This window comes from Lutjanus erythropterus, chromosome 5 (assembly GCF_056507025.1).
Source record: "Lutjanus erythropterus isolate fLutEry1 chromosome 5, fLutEry1.hap2, whole genome shotgun sequence".
Classification (NCBI taxonomy): Eukaryota; Metazoa; Chordata; class Actinopteri; order Lutjaniformes; family Lutjanidae; genus Lutjanus; species Lutjanus erythropterus.
In genome coordinates this window covers 18,820,853-18,837,334 of record NC_139321.1, presented here as the reverse complement: position 1 = coordinate 18,837,334, position 16,482 = coordinate 18,820,853, and the positions used below count along the sequence as shown (strand labels likewise).

General features: G+C 38.9%; 2 protein-coding genes across 3 annotated transcripts; one reads left to right on the top strand and one right to left on the bottom strand.

Moving 5' to 3' along the window:
* Positions 1 to 161: 161 nt before the first annotated feature.
* Positions 162 to 6,920, bottom strand: LOC146326708 (uncharacterized). The gene is made up of 12 exons (XM_084718394.1): positions 6,813 to 6,920; positions 6,444 to 6,503; positions 5,863 to 6,016; positions 4,922 to 5,005; positions 4,178 to 4,265; positions 3,557 to 4,078; positions 3,057 to 3,198; positions 1,842 to 2,708; positions 1,449 to 1,516; positions 807 to 915; positions 686 to 720; positions 162 to 605 (listed from the first exon to the last, which is right to left on the bottom strand). Exons 1-12 carry the CDS (start codon positions 6,908 to 6,910, stop codon positions 517 to 519), a joined length of 2,316 nt encoding a protein of 771 aa, XP_084574520.1. The 5' UTR covers positions 6,911 to 6,920; the 3' UTR covers positions 162 to 516.
* Positions 6,921 to 8,026: 1,106 nt separating this feature from the next.
* Positions 8,027 to 13,410, top strand: zdhhc24 (zDHHC palmitoyltransferase 24). 2 transcript variants are annotated; one of them, XM_084719030.1, is made up of 4 exons: positions 8,027 to 8,110; positions 8,281 to 8,642; positions 9,423 to 9,700; positions 11,257 to 13,410. In XM_084719030.1, exons 2-4 carry the CDS (start codon positions 8,338 to 8,340, stop codon positions 11,547 to 11,549), a joined length of 876 nt encoding a protein of 291 aa, XP_084575156.1. In that variant the 5' UTR covers positions 8,027 to 8,110; positions 8,281 to 8,337; the 3' UTR covers positions 11,550 to 13,410. The 2 variants fall into 2 exon arrangements, with proteins under 2 accessions (XP_084575156.1, XP_084575155.1); XM_084719029.1 differs by having other exon boundaries at positions 8,049 to 8,642.
* Positions 13,411 to 16,482: the final 3,072 nt, after the last annotated feature.

Here is a 16,482-nt window from a genome sequence, read left to right as displayed (position 1 = left end):
TATGTATATAATGCAGTTTATTGTAGTGGAGTTATTATAGTTAAAATATTTTCTGATTAGTGTATCTTTTGGTCATTGTATTTTGCTTAAGTTTTTTTATAATTTTATTTTAAAATACTGGTTGAGTTTTTCATTTGTGAAAACCCAGTCAATATGAATATGACAAACTAAATGTTTTTCTCTTCCAGTAGTCTTAGTTTCAGTCATACAAAACAGAAAATGAAAATCCAACATAAAAAAAAACAAAAAAAAAAAAAAACATTTAGCTCATTCCTGTTTGACTATGACAAAGAAAAACACCTTGTTTCAATTTTAATTTTTGTATCTTACAATGAAACTCAAAAACCACTTTCTTTTGTTATTTAATGCACGTTTCTGAAAGAAAAATCCAGTAACCAAAAGATACTCTGACCCTTTTGTTTCACCTCCTTTTTCACAAGCTCTAATCTAATTTCTAGGTCTCTGAGGAAGGTTTTGTCTTTTATTCTCAGGTTTCACAGTTGAGATCAAACACATTTAGTCGTAAAAGTGGTCAAACTCCTCAGAGTCACTTTGCTGATCCGTCTTTGTTGATCCAACAAAAAGCGCCACCTTGTCACAAATATCTGGAAAAGAAATGACGAAGATCACAATTGACGTCCTTAAAAACTTTTTTATATATATTGTGATTGTAAGGATACTGTACCTTTGGGTTTGTCATCAGCTTTCAGGTCCTTCTCTCTGAAAATGTAATTTTGAAAAAGAGATATTAGAGGCTTCTGTTAAGATGTAGTTTTTGTCATCAGAGATGTAAAATCAGGACTCACTCTTTTTTCTGTGATTGTTCCTGAGGTGCAAGAAGATGCTCGATGTCCTCGTCACTGAACTCATTCGAGTCGTCATCAGAGGATCCTGTGTTACTCTCCTCCTCATCCTCTTTCTCAACATCTTCATCTTCAACCATCTCCTCAGGAATAATGGACATCTTCTTAGACCTGAAAACAACAGATTGTTATAGTTCACATCAGGCCTGGAATTTTATTATTTTAGGGGCAATGCCTCTTGGCCTTGGATGTTGTGAAGTTCTTGGGGGCACAAAGACCAAATTCTTGCAAGTCCATCAAATAACACAATGATTTTGATTCCATGGAAATAATGAATATAATAGAAGGGTTAAGGAACATATGTTGATTTTCTGTCTTATTTCTCTGCTAATTCATCAAACTGCAGTCATAAATAAAATGGTTTTCCAGCAGTTTGTAACGGGCCCGATATCTAACCGGTTATTTGTGAAGTGTTTCACTTGATGTCGCCCAATCAGTCTCAACAAGACACTGGAGTCTGTAGACTACAGACAGGAAAGAGTCAGAGGAGAAAACCAGCTGGGATTCTTTAATTATCTTACTTGTTGTTCTGAGGTGAGATGATGCTGTCCTCTGAATCTCTCTCCTCCTCTTCTTCTTCCCCACCTGCTTCCTCCTCATCATCATCTTCATCTTCACTTGCCTCCTCAGGAATTATGTGCATCTTTTTAGATCTACAAACCATAGACTGATTATAGTAGAATATAGACTATTTTGATAATTGATTTGTCATTTTTCAAGCAGAAATCGCTGGTTTCAGCTTCTTAAATGTAATGATTTATTGCTTTTCTTTGACCTTGTTATGCTAGTAAATGAAGAATCATTGGGTTTTGGACTGTTGGTTGGCAATTTAAAGACATCACTTTGACATCTGGGAAAATGTGATGGGCATTTGTTTTTTTTTTTTTTACATTTTATAGGCGAACAGACAATCATAATAATCAGCAGATGAATCAATAAAGAAAATGGTTAGTTGCTGCCCTACTTTAATTATCTTACTTGTACGGTGGTGAGATGATGCTGTCATCTGAATCTCTTTCTTCCTCTGGGTCTCCTGCCTCGTCTCCTATCTGCTCCTCTTCCTCCTCCCCTCTTGCGTCCTCCTCCTCTTCATCTGACTCTCCATTCTCTTCTATTTTGTCTTCACCTCCTTCGCTCTCGTCCTCGTCCACTTCTTCATCCTGAGAGGATGTTGAATCCTGTTTTACATTCTCGCTGTACTCATTCTTCAACTTGTCTGACTTTTCTTCATCTGAGTCCTGCTCCTCCACCTCCTCCTCTGCTCCTGTCTCCTCTTCTTCTTCCTCTTCTGTATTCTTCCTTTCAGAAGCCTCGTCATCATCCTGCACATCTCTTTCCTCTTGCTCTTCACCTTTCTGACTGTCCTCTTTTTCTTCACCATTCTCTTCTCCATCTCCCAGATTTTGCTCTTGCTCTTCTTCATCTTCTTCATCCTTTTCTCCTACACCGCTTCCTTCAGAGCTGCTCCTCTCCTTTTCTATTTCATCTCCTCCATTTCCAATCTGTATACTAACACTCCCTGACTCCTCGTCCCTCTGGGACCCAGACTCCTCTCTACAGCTCTCTGATTTGTTGTCAGGACTTTGATTTCCTGCTTCTTCACTCCTGGACTCCTCAGCAGTAGACGGACTCTCCTCTTCTCTGCTATTCCCTGAATCGTCTCCGTTGCTCCTGCTTCTCTCCTTCACCACCTCCTCAGCCCTCGGTGATCCAACAGAAAGTCCGGCGCTTCTCCTGCTCCTTCGACCAGTGCTGGTTCTGCCTTTCTCTGATGAAGCGTCGCTCTCTGAGCTTTGAGCCGGTGTGACTGCAGCAGCGATGATGACACTGGAAGTCCTAGATGACCTGAAAGAGGAGACGATGAAAAAGAATAAGATGGTGGAGTGTGTTAGAGCCGAGATTCCTTCTGCACCGTGATACAGTTGATGTTCAGTAGACAGAAAATAGTTCCTACATGAAACTGCATGGGTTTTTAAAATGTATTTCTTTGGTGCTGTGAGCACTACAAGCAAGCGCCATTTAGTTCCTTTATATTAGAGAGAAGGCAGACATCTCTATGACCAATTTATCTCCAAAACTCAGCAACTCACGCCAACACAATCTAGATGGATATATAGTACTACAGGTAGAAGGAACAACTTTCTGAAAACTGGTGTGTAACAAACAAAGTCATCTGTGGAGAGTATGACTCACCCCTGAGAGCTGAGTCTTTCTCTGTCTGAGGTACGCCGTGATCTTCCTCTCTTCTCCCTTTTCTTCCTCTTCTCTTTGCTCGCCTGACTGGACTCCCTGCTGCTCTCACTGCTCTCTGCAGGACCCCCACTGGACAGACGAACTAGGGACAGTACACACACACACACACACACACACACACAATGGTGAAAAATGTTGATCACTGTTTCCTAAAGCCCAAGGTGACATTGTCAAGTGTCTTGTTTTGTCCACAACACAAATATATTTAGTTTACTGTCAGAGTGAAGTAAAAAAAAATAAGAAAATATTCACATTTGAAAAGCTGAAAGAGAATTTGGACACTTTTTCTTAAAAATTGATCCAAAATGATTAATCAATTTTTAAAATAGTTGGGGGTTAATTTAAAAGTTGATGACAATTAATTGACAAATCTTTGCAGCCTTGAGGAAGATAAGTGCATAAGAAAAACAAGTTTTACTCATCATATTTTCTTTTCTCACCTGGCTTTATGTCCAGCTCCTGGGACAAATGACTGCTCCTGCTGCCACCTCCTCTGTCTCTCTTTGAACTTGCTGCTCTGCTCGTCTCAGCCTCCTGCACCACCTCCCTCTCAGGTGGAGGCTCCTCTGTGTGGAGCTGACCCCACAGAGCCTCGGAGCCCGATGGGACTTTAGCCGTCCAGGACCAGGGGTAGTCAGGCTGAGGGGACACCCGGCCTGGTGGATTCTGCCTGGGCCAGGAGGGGTGATGATGATGATGAGCGTGTGTGGAGGCAAGGTGGTGGAGCTGGAGTGGGTGTGAGTAGATGGGTGGTGGGGGGAAAGATGGAGGGACATGTGTGGCACCCTGGGGTTGATAGGGTGCTCTGATGGGAATCCTAGCAGAGTGGGATTGAGGTTGGGTCAGCCAGGAAGACTGCATGTAGGAGAGATGATTGAAGCCATCTTGGTTGTAGTCTAAGAGGCTGTTTTGGCTGTAGTGCTGCAGAGGTGGAGCAACATTTTGTGGCTTTGTGGTAGGACCTGTGAATTAAGATACTTATTAGGCAGAAATACACCATTAAATTTAAAGAATAATTGTGAGAATATGACTTCTTAAAGTCAGTGAAGAGAAGAACAAACCTTGTGAATGCAAAGGTCGATCTGCAGAGGACTTTGTCACTAAATCTTCTGTGTTCTTCAGACGTGACTTCAAACAGTCCTCCATCCTCTGTAAAAGAAAGAGTCTTTTTATTTTCATACTGATAAACAGGATGCAACAACACCAAACACTCAAGGTATGATAATGGCATGATAAAAAATCTGTGATCCAATATTTATTGCGATATTTAAAAGTGAATGAACATTAAAAATACCCTTTATTAAATAATAAATCTGATGTGTAAAGCATTTTGTTTCTATGAAATTTGTTTCTCCCGAAAATGCTTACTGCTGTCCTTCTTTAATAAGATAAGATAAAAGAAGTCAACCATGACCTTTTGCATGTGCAAAAAATTGACATGAATTGTCTCTGGCAATGAATATTTGAATTATAGTTGTACAATTGCAAAACAAAAACAATGCAGCAGTCAGTAGCAGCCATTTTATAAAATACTATAAATGAAATAAAATAATTTACCATGTACTATCATTAAATGTCATTTTTTATTATGATATTGTGATATATGATATATTGTTACATCTCCTCTGATAGAGCTGCATGCTATGCAATAAAAGGTCAGCAGAAATGTATTTTACATGTATCATGATACTTCCCACACATTTTTTTGACAAATGGAAACAATGTAATTCCTCTTTACACCAAACAGGATGAGCTAGAATTAGTTAAAATGGTTATGAATAATCCATACTGAGGACTGTTTATACCTTCTTCTGAGCTGCTTGTGTCCTCTCCTTGAATTGCTGCTGCCAGCGGGGGGCGCTCTCCTCCAGGTATCTTTCATACTCCATCTGAAAGGGGTCAGAGGTCAAGAAGAACGGTCAAGTTCAGCAACAGAGCTTCACAAAGGAAGGAATAATAGTGCATTCTTGTGCTCCTCAGATGGTCCTGGTTTACGAGCTGGGAAGTTTTTATTCTGACTTTGGTGAGTTCATGTGCTTCTAAGTCCTAAAGTAGAAACAAGAACAATTGATGCAACTAATAGTAGGTTGTACTAGTGTCAAGAAAGGAACTTGTTATCAGGGTTAATGCTAATACATACCATTTTTAATTAATCTAGGTCACTCTATCTGGACAGCAACCAAAGATTACAACTTAATACTTCATTACAAATCACTTGACCAAAGATGTTGAATTAATAAAAAGTTATCAACCAAACATTTACTCTCGTTCTGCATATACGGCATCAACAAATCACAACTCGGCAACTCGTGTAACAAAATTTTCTCCAACTTTCCCAGTTGTTTTTCCAACTTGAGGGTGCATTCACATGAATTTTCCCATTCGGGAAATCATTTTTCCCATTATTCTGACACCACACGAGTGCACTAGTAGCCAGCATAGACATACAACACATAGATGCCACATTGGCCTTTGGGTCATACGTCAACATCACTGCCATATTGGACAGGGCAAGACTGACCTGTAAACACAAATAAAAGCTGCAGTTTTTGGGGATAAAAATACTATAATGTTGATATTTCTAATCCAATTCAATGAGTTCACGTGTTCATGATCTATGAGGAGTAACTCCTCCTGGTCTCATATGGCAGCAACAAAGACAGCAGTGAGCTGAAGCCATAAATGCTGCATCTATGTATATATGTCTATGTGTGAATATGTGAGTTTTCTCTTTGTATTTGTGTACCCGAATTGTTTTCATGGCAGTATTGAGGGTCAGCATCTCTCTCAGTGTGTTCTGGGCCTCCTCAAACTGCTGCAGCAGCTGCCTGTTGTGTTGTTGAGCTGCGAGCTCTCTCTGTTTCAGCTCCTGCCAACGCTGCTGCAGCTGCATCGCCCTGCTGCAGGAAAGACACACACACACACACAGTCACAAAGGGTCAGAGATTAAAGGACCAGTGTGTAGGATTTTAGTGGCATCTAATGGTGAGCTTGCAGGTAGCATCTATAGTGGCTGTGAAAACTTGTGAAAAACAATGCAAAGCCATTTATAGAGCCAGTGTTTGGAATGTCCATTCTGAGCTACTGTAGAAACATGGTAGTGCAACATGGAAAAGGACCTGCTAAGGTAACAAAAGCATAGTAGTTCCTATGTTCAGATGATTATACACTAATGAAAACATAGTTAGGAATATTATATACCATTACTAGCATATTCTGCTAATAAATCCCCATAAATCTCACACACTGGCCCTTTAAAACATTCACATCAACATAAACAACGATGCACAGTGTGAGCATCTTGTTGCCTTTTGTTTGTACACTTACAGTTGCTGATGACTTTGAAGAGTTGAAAAGTCAGATTTCAATAACACTGGCCTGTTGACACTGTGAGAGAAAGCGACAGTACATCATAACACATCAACATAGCGACCCATGACACACACATGTACACACGTACACAATCCCCTCAGTTGACAGCACTTAACTTTACATTTTACATTATATTAATATTTTCCTGGTCCAAATCAAACTAGTAAGTACAAACTACACATAATTTTAAATTTTACAGACTGCGCCATGAGCTCTCTCTTTAGCACCACTCTACATAAATCCCTGTAGACGTCCAGTAGTGTTATGGTTATTTTTGTCATGATTTCCACTCCCTGACTCCATGGCAGCATTCAATGACCTTACCTCTTTTTGAAACTGTGCTGTGTTTGTTTGGTGAAAATGTTTCTTTCTGTAGCATTCAGATGTCCAAGAGACAGTAAATTCTCCTTGTGTGCAGCCATGGCTGCAGGCTGTCAGTGGACACACAGATTATCAGGGATTATCAAGTCTGTCCCCTGGGGGGGAGGGACCTGCTGCCAATCCACGCATGGGTGTAGTGATGGAGTTATATGGAAGTGAGAGTTTCTTTAATGCCATACAACATATAGATCTGAAAGTCATTAATATACCACTTTATTGCGACATATTCAAATTTCTACCAAACAAAAATCTTGACATCTGAGAATCCTCACTCCATCTAGGAAATGTATCTGTTTGCTCAGGCTACTTTTCAACAACACATATTGGTGAATCATATATCAGAAATGACATAAGTGTATGTAATCAGGTGTATGCACTGTTGTAGACAACTCAAATATTAAATTATTATAACTAGATTTACTTAGATATAGTAAAATGTGTGGCATCGAGGCAAGGGGTCCTGAATGGGGGACCTGATTCAGGAGGGGCTGAAGCTGAACAGGGATCAGGAACTGTATTAGTTAAGAGCTTCACATGAGATGCTTTCAGGGGGCCCAGATTTTCTAGTATTGCCCCTGGACAAGACTGTCTTTCCTGTGGAAGCCCATTTCCACAAGATGAGAAAGAAAAGACTCAGTAAATCATTATAATTAGAAACTTTCTCAAAATAATGACTTAGTATCTTAAAATAATCACTTAGTATCTCAAAGTATTGACTTAATATCATTATATCTTAGTATTTCAAAATATTGACTTACTCTCTCAAAATAATGACTTAGTATCAATGTCATTATTTTGATAATTATTTTGAGATACTAGCTCATGATTTTGAGAAAGTCTCATTGTAATGACCTGTTTTTTTTTTACCATGCTGCCATAAATACCTACCTTCCAAACTCCTAGCAGTGTGTATGTTAGTGCCATCCTATTTTAGAGGGTAGAAGAAAGAAAGCTGCATGAGTACATGTGTAAATATGGAAAAAAAAAACAAAAAAAAAACAAAACAAAAAAAAAACCTAATATCTAAATAATAATTGATCAGTCTAACACCATAATAAAATCTAAATTTCTTAATTTTAAAATCTGTATTTTTAAAGGGGTACACGGTTGTTCATTCATGGGATGTTGCAAGCGGAACACCGGTATCTTGTTGCACTGCGGATGTATTTTCATGTAACACCCGGTAGCAGAAATTCGATTCCGTCCAGTAGCAGAGACCGTGGTGTGGATAGGGGTGTAGAGTGAGTAACAGCGTCTCATTTCAACTCTTCTATTACACGAATCTGTGTCGATGATATATCAGATTTTACTGATATAATGCGGGTCATTTAACCGCAGAGGGGGAGCTAACAGAGCGGCTATTTAGCTAACTAAGCTAACCAACGGTTACGACAGTGCGTCTGTCAAACAGGTCCTTCCAGTGAGCTGTGATTCAAACAGCACGGAGAGGTGTGTGCTGGCAGGAAACATGACGAGCTTCGCCAGTAAAGTGTTCTGTAGGGTGGAGAGGCTGTGTCACCACCTCCCCGTGGTCCTCAACACCTTCCTGGTGTTCTCCATCACCGGGGAGGTGAGCTACCTAGTGCTGGTCGAGGCTCCGCTGGAGGCAGAGCAGAAGAAGACGGAGTGGTCCACCTGGTGGAAAGCGGTCCACCTGTTGGCCCAGTACTTCATGCTTGGAAACATCTGCTGGAACGCCCTCCTCTTCCTCAAAACTAGTCCCAGCATCAAGGGTGTGTTCCTGGGCGGAGAGGGAATGGGCCAGGGCTGGAGGTAAGGAAGGAGCAGCTGGAGGGGTTATTAAATAAAACTGAATGAATGGATTATACGGACTTGATTTGTGGATGTACAGTATACTACAAGGACAAAAGTAGGTGGACAAGGAATCTTATATTTTAAACCATAACTAGCGGTGGAAAGTAGGTAATACTACATTTAACCACTATATACATATATGTGCACATACATACATTCATATACACATATATGAAAACATGAGCAGAGGCATACAGAGAATAAATGTAGAACATGCCTGTTCGTTTTGCAGCAGCCTGCGGGTCCTTTAACAACCTCAAACTGGTCCTATAATTTATCAAGATTATATGACCATCCATACATTGCATTAGGTTCATGCATGTATGTGTTGTTTTCTCCTTTTTTGCACAAATTTCTCACTAATTGTGAATAATATTACAAGATCTTTAAAAATATTAGCTTACAGTACATATTGTATATGTTAGAAGGAAATGTAACTTCTCCTCTAAAACAGCTGGTCAGTATTACACAGAGTTTAACAGTGTCTGTGCAGTGTGACTTTAAGAAGCTTATATTACAGGAGGGATCACAGCAAAGAAACTTGAACCTCTGCTTTTTCACAGAGATAGATTTTCCATTTATTCTCAAGTGGACTTCTCCAACCGATGGTCATAGTGTTTTTGTTTCACTTGGATTGATTAAACAGGGTTATTTACAGACAATGTCATCTGTTAAATGTTGTTTAGAAGCATCCCTGACCATTCATGACGGTATGTTATCACTTTTTTTTTCACACAGGTACTGTTATACATGCGAGACGCACACTCCTCCTCGCTGCTCCCACTGCTATGACTGCAAAGTGTGTGTGCTACGGCGGGATCACCACTGTGTCTTTTTTGGCCAGTGTGTAGGCTTCCGTAACTACCGCTACTTCCTGAGCTGCTTGTTGTTTATGTGGTCTGGGCTGCTGTACGCTACTCTGATGAATGCAGAAGTCTTCATTGTCATACTGAAAGAGGGCGTGACTTTGCACAGCGTCCTGTTGCTGCTCATACCCTGGATCATGCTGGTTTCAGGTTTGTCCCATATTAGTTGCACCAGCTCATGTAGTTGTGCTACATGTTGTTCACTGTGCACACTGATCAATAGAATGTAATCCATAAACTTTTCTTTATTGACTGTGTGCTTTTAAAATAGAGTGAGCTCCTACACAGAAACTAGTTGTGGTTTAAAAAATGTTGTATTTTGTTTTTTTTAAACCCACGTGTAGTGTAGTGCAGTTATTATTTTTGCAGAATTTTTTTCTTGATTCATCAATTAGTTGTTGTCGGTAAAATTTCACAAAATAATTGAGAAATGCAGAATAACAGAGTTCATGATGACTTTTTTCAAAGTTGGACAACAGTCCAAAAACACAAAATATTCTATTTTCAATGAGACAAAACAAAGAAAAGCTTTAAGCTCAAAGAGGTAAATGTTAAGTATTTTTTTGACTGAAAAATTACTCTTACAAATTGTTTATCAGAAAAGTTGTCAATTAATTTTCTGGTGAGCAGCTAATTAATTAGTGTAATTATGGACAGTTCAATAGAAGGATATTAAATGGAGAAAGGCATTATCTTTTTTTTCTCAGAAGAAAAGTGATCCTTATTGCAGCAGGCAAGTTTTTGTGACTTTATGTTTATTATATTTCCAGTTTTAACAACACAAAACCATAGAACATAGAAAACACAACAACACAACCCCCAACAGCACCAGACAAAAGAAAGAGAAATAATAATAACATTAAATAGGTAAAGATTAACTAATAATAAAGGATAAAGACAGCCTGATAATAACAACATTATCAATAAACTAAGGTGAATGAAAATGACAGTATTGACCTTTTTCACAGAAGCCATTTTGACATGAAATATGGTTAACACAGGTGTTGTCAATGGTACTAATTTAAGACTCTGTTCCATTCAGGTCAAACAGAGTCAGGGTGCTGCTAGTGTGTGCTAATGAGACCTTAATTAGTATCATTTGTAACTGTGTTACCCTACTATTTCATACCAATATGGCTTCTGTTGAAAAGGTTTTTTAACATCACAATTTAAGAAAATGTCCATATGTTTCCTTCCACTGCACCAGTTCTTAGATCAATTCCTTGAGTAATGGGCTTTCTACAGCTTTTGCAGGAATAATTCTTAATTTAACTTTTATAGTAAATTAATTGCTCCCTTTTGGTTGTAATGTTTGCAACTTAAATATTAACTCATTTTAAAGAATTTAAATTGTTCTGAAACTACTGTATGATGCTAATGGGTATGATATGATTGCTCTCATTGTTGTGTGGCCAGGATCAGGTTACACTGCTGGGAAGTAGCCGGGCCATTACTGGTATCAGTATCAAAACAAGGCCAAATATTGTCATATCATAAGTTACACTTCACTTTCCACCAAATCTGAAGTTTTCTTTAGCTTTTAATACCGCAGGATGTTGCTCTTGGACACATGGTAATTGTTGTTTCTGATGATATGGTCATCCAAAATGTAATCAAATCTATTTCATATTGAAATTTAATCTGATATTGGATTTATATGACTGGCTGTGAGTTAATCAGTGCTGCTGTTCCGTTTCTCCCTGCAGGCCAGGTCTCAGCACGTGCCTTTGCCTTCGCCTTCATCGCTGACACATGCGTAGTGGGCTTCTTGCTGGTGTCTGCCTTCTTCTTCTTCCACCTCTTCCTGATGCTTCGGGGACAGACCACACGGGAATGGTACTCAACCCGCCGCCCCTACAGCCTCGGACTCCTGGGCAACCTGCGTCACGCTCTGGGCCGTCGCTGGTACATCTGTTGGCTCTGCCCGCTCATACCATCACCTCTGCCTGGAGACGGGATAAACTTCAAGGTCACGGGGTCGCTGGAGCCCGCTCGGTAACAGCTGACAGTCTGAATGTTAGCAGGCCGTGTGTCTTTACTTTCGTGGTGATGGTTAATGTTATCGGGAGTGGCAGCAGGGAAGATCACTTCAGTTCAAGAAGAGGTAGCTTGTGAAGGGAAGTTGAGAATAATATGTTGTTGTTTAGGATGTTACTGGGTGTAACCGTCTACCAGTATCTTCTCCAGTAAAGGCTCTTATTTCCTGTGCTGAGACAAAGTAGTTAGGGGTCTCCTTTGGAAAGTACATTGACCTTAAACCTAAAGGTAATCTATACACTCATTGGGGCTGGCCTTCAGAGTTCCCCTGGAATGCTGAGCACTGAAAATATATGTAAACAACACTGAAATGGGAATATATTTTATTGATCCTGAAGAATTTATCATTTTAAATCCTCACTAACAAGCACTCACAGTTGCTAACTATGATTCCTGAGTAGTCATCCTTTCTGGATTGGTGATAACGACTACTTAAATGGCTTTCCTTATACTGTTTATTTTGCCTAAATCTGAAGTAGTACTGCAACTTATAATTATGTTCATTATCAGTTAAGCATTGTAGTCTATAAAGTATCATAAAAAAATTGCTCACCATGTCCCAGAGCCCAAAGTAACATTTTAAGATTACTTCTTTTGTGCAACCGACAGTCCAAAACCAAAAAACTCCTCATTTACTACATATGACAAAGAAAAGTAGCAAATCATTACATTTAAGCTGGAACCAGCAAATGGTTGACAATTCTGCTTGAACAATGACTGAAACGATTAATCGACTAATCGTTGCAGCTCTAATCTGAAGGTCATACAAATTTGGCGTGCACTGTTCCTGAATAAACTGTAGGATTATAAACTACACCAGCCTTCACTCTGCTGTTCTGCATCAGCTGCCTGTATCATGATGTGCTTGTGCTTTCCACTTGTTTACGTCCACTCCTGAGCTCCAGCTGAGATTATTACACTGAGCTTTTTACTGGATACTGTTTGGGGACAATGAGAACACTCAGAGGGGGTGCATAAAGGCGCCATAATGGCTACAGGACAACGTGGAAGTGTACATGGTGTGAAATACAGTGTTGCAGTTAACAGACTAATGTAAAGTCTGTTTCATGTTAAGTTGTCCATATTTCAGTCACTAAGGGACTACTACAAACCACACATAGAGTGTAACAACCTGATTTGTACTGTCTCAAGCAACCACTGTGTCCCAATTCCCTGCGACATACTAATTGTACACAGTATATGCTGTATACTAATCTTTGTAGCATCTTGTTAATGCAGTTACTATACAGAAAATCCACATACTTGACCGTTTTTATAATACTTTTGATACAATACTTATGCTTTCAGAGACTTCAATCAGACTGTGACTTTTGAATGTCACTGCCTATCAAAGTTAACAATGAGAAAACAAAAAGTTTTTGCTGGTTTACAGTTATTTTGTTTTCTGAGATACTCCTGGAGCTGTTTCACTGTTTTGAGTATACGTTATTTTGTCACTTTAAATACTCAAAACCTGCGTTGATTTAGTATGTAGTGGCATGGATTTGGGACACAGCTAATGTGTCTTGCAGCACTCATTACAGTTGTTTTCCCCTCTGTCTTTTGCACTTTTGCTTTTGTAATTTTGTTTCTCCTGGCCTTAAAATATTGTTAAAAAGAAGCCTTTGTTTTGACAGGTGCTCAGTTCTACTTGTCCTACAGCCAAATATATTGTTTGTAAGTATTTTTGATGGTTTGCTAAATATATATATTTGTATGTCTGCTTAATTTCTTCACTTTCTGTGTGCTATTTCATATGGATCACACAATTTGATGTTTGGCTTTGCCATTTGAAAGTATTTCAATAAATCGTGTCAAAGGAGTCATTGGAAAATGTTTAATTTTATTATTTTCAAGGTTCAACATTAACCGTTGCCCGATGGCCTGTTGGGGTTGCCACCTGTCCTGTAAAATACAGGATTGTCCATTACTGAAAAATAAAACGCACTGTCTGCAATTTGGTCTTTGGTCATGCACACTCTACTTTACTACATAACACTTTGTTTTCACATACTTGGAATGACACGAGAAATAATTAAACCAAAACAGTTCTGTAATGTTCTATAAACAGTTTTGTAATGTATATGTTTTTGTCACTAGAAACTGAAATCCAGCAACTGACAGTTAAGAAGCAGCAGCCACTGATTTTCAAGTTTTGTGTCACAGATGAGGACTTTTGTTACTACACAAGGTTCAGCTCAAGGGAAGTTTTTACTGTCTTTTGGGAGTCAGTTTACCCCTCTGCTTCGAGGCTTGTTTACTGGTCCAAGTCCCAGCAAACAGCACCAGAGACACCTGGCCCTCAGAGAAAACTTCCACTCATCGATGAGTCATACATGTTTCTCTGTCGTGTTGCAGCTGGGCTACAGGAGAAAACCTTGGCATCCATCTTTGAAGTCAGCTTGTCTACAGTGAGTCGCACCATCCTAACATGGACTAGGTATCTTTACCAGGTTCTTGGCTCGCTACCATTGTGGAAGACAAGAGAGCAAGTCCAGGCCACAATGCCTGACAAGTTCAAGCTCTACTGCCCTCAGGTGAGAGTGATTATAGACTGCGTGGAGATCTGCTGTGAAACAGATGCTGTTCAAGGTTGGGACGACACTCATTATCCCTCCACTGAAGAAATTTCCTCAGCTCAGCATGGAGGACCCCCACAAGACTTGGGCTATTACCCGTATGCGGACTTTAGTAGAGAGGGCCATACGCACGGTGAAGGAGCCGTATCTGGGATGGGCTTGTTCCTCTTTCTATGGTAGGCTCAGTCAATCAGCTGTGGGTCATCTGTTGCCTCATGTCAAACTTTCAGGGGCCTCTTGATCTTGGAGGGAACAAACCAGTCTGAAGCATAGATTATATTATAAGTAGACGCCACATTGGTCTTTGGATCATGCATCAATATTACCACCATACTGAAAATGTCAAGACTGGCCTCTGAACAAATACATGTGAATGGGGGAGCTGAATTTTTTCCTGGACAAAAAACTATACTATAACCTTTATTTCACAACTGATTTCAATGAGTCACATTATATTCAAGGATTTATATGTGATAGAAAATGAGTAAGAAAAAAAATATTTTGTTTCTTACTCTGTGTAGATCATAAGCCCTGGAATATAACATGACTCACTAAATTAATTTGGATGAGTCAATTGTTTACTGCATTTAGCTGTGTTTGGCACTGTATAGATGAACTACGAATACAAGTCCCACGTAAATGTTATGTTGGTTGGATAAATTGAAAATTAAATATATATGAAATTATCCTTGAAGGTTTCTTTTTTACATTTATACCAAGGAAAGGGTAATTAAGCATTCTGTAAAACCCATTGTAACTTTGTTCTGAGTAAAATACCTTTAAATTAAAATAACAAGAACATTTTTAAATTTATTTACACATGTACGCATAAATATATAAAGAAAAAACGAATAGCTTCCATAGTTTCTCAAAGTGTAATCTAAAAACAAGATTAGAAGCAGTTGCCTGCAAATATACAATTAATAAATCTTGACCATGGTACACAGAGAACAATGTCAGACCTACAGGGTTTTTGTTTGTGATTGCCCCCATTGTGCTTATGTGCTTAATTAGTTCCTTGGTACTAATTAACTGTAGTAAATGTATGTTTGCGAACAGTTGCTTCCATTTTTTTCCCTTAGACTCTTAGTAATTAAACACCACAACCCTTATCTTAATTTGTATGCGAGTATATAGGTTCGCATACAGGGGACCCCAAACACGCAAAAAGATTCTCGCGAGAGTCATCATTTTAACCTAAACCCTGACATTTTTCTTACCCTAACCAAATTTTTTGTGTCCCTAAAGCTAAGCAGATCTTAACCACGGTGTTGACACAATTACTTTGTGCAACGCGTACAACGAAGAAACGATACATACAGATCTCGCGAGAGTTTCGCAAATCAAGGGTTCCCTTCTAGACACGACTTCTCTCCTCCGTTTGGCGGTTCATTTAAACCATAACTGCTAGGTAACCTGTCAACGGAAGCTCCCTGCGCGCCTTATGGCGGCCAGAGCTGAAATTTAGCAGATATAACCTTTTTAGTTTGGATTTACTCGCTGGTAAGACATTTTTGTCATCTATTTTTAAAGCAAAAATCAGTGCAAAACATCAGCAGTATGGTCATTTTTGGCTAACCCGGAACTTATTTAAGATTTGGTTTGAGTAACTAGCTAACTAGCCAACCTAGCTAGCTTAACTAGACTAACTGAGAAACGTTAGGTCTTAAATGCGCGACTTGTCCGACACATATGTGAATTGTTAGCATTTTAGCTGTCTAACTAATGTTAAGATTAACCACCTCTGTTTTTTATCTGGCGTTAACCGAAGTTAGATAGCACTGGCTATGTACAACAATGTAAAAGTTAGTGTTTGCTAATTAGATTATGTTTGATCGCTAATGTAGCTTTTTGTTGAGAAGAACGATTATTTTCTTAGTTGATTATTCACTCAGTTATTTTCTGAATTAACAAATTATTACTTTGTCCAGAAAATGTTGAAAATGATCATCAGTGTTTCCCAAAGCCCAAAATTACATCCTCAAATGTCTTGTTTTGCTTATAATCCAAAGATATTAAGTTTACTGTCATAGAGGACTGCAGAAACCAGAAAATATTCACATTTAAGATGCTGAGAGATCAGAGAACTTTTTTTTTCTTTAAAAAAAAATCTCAAATCAGTTTATTCATTATCAGAATAGTTTGTGATTGATTTAATACTTGATTAATCACTAACCGTCTATCAAACACTCTAACGTCATGGGTTAGTATGTTCATTAAGAAATTAATACTGTCAGTAGCAACACTATTATGCAGGCCACAGTCACACTGTGTATTATTGTGATGGAGAAAAATGGAAAATGTATTTAAAAGCTG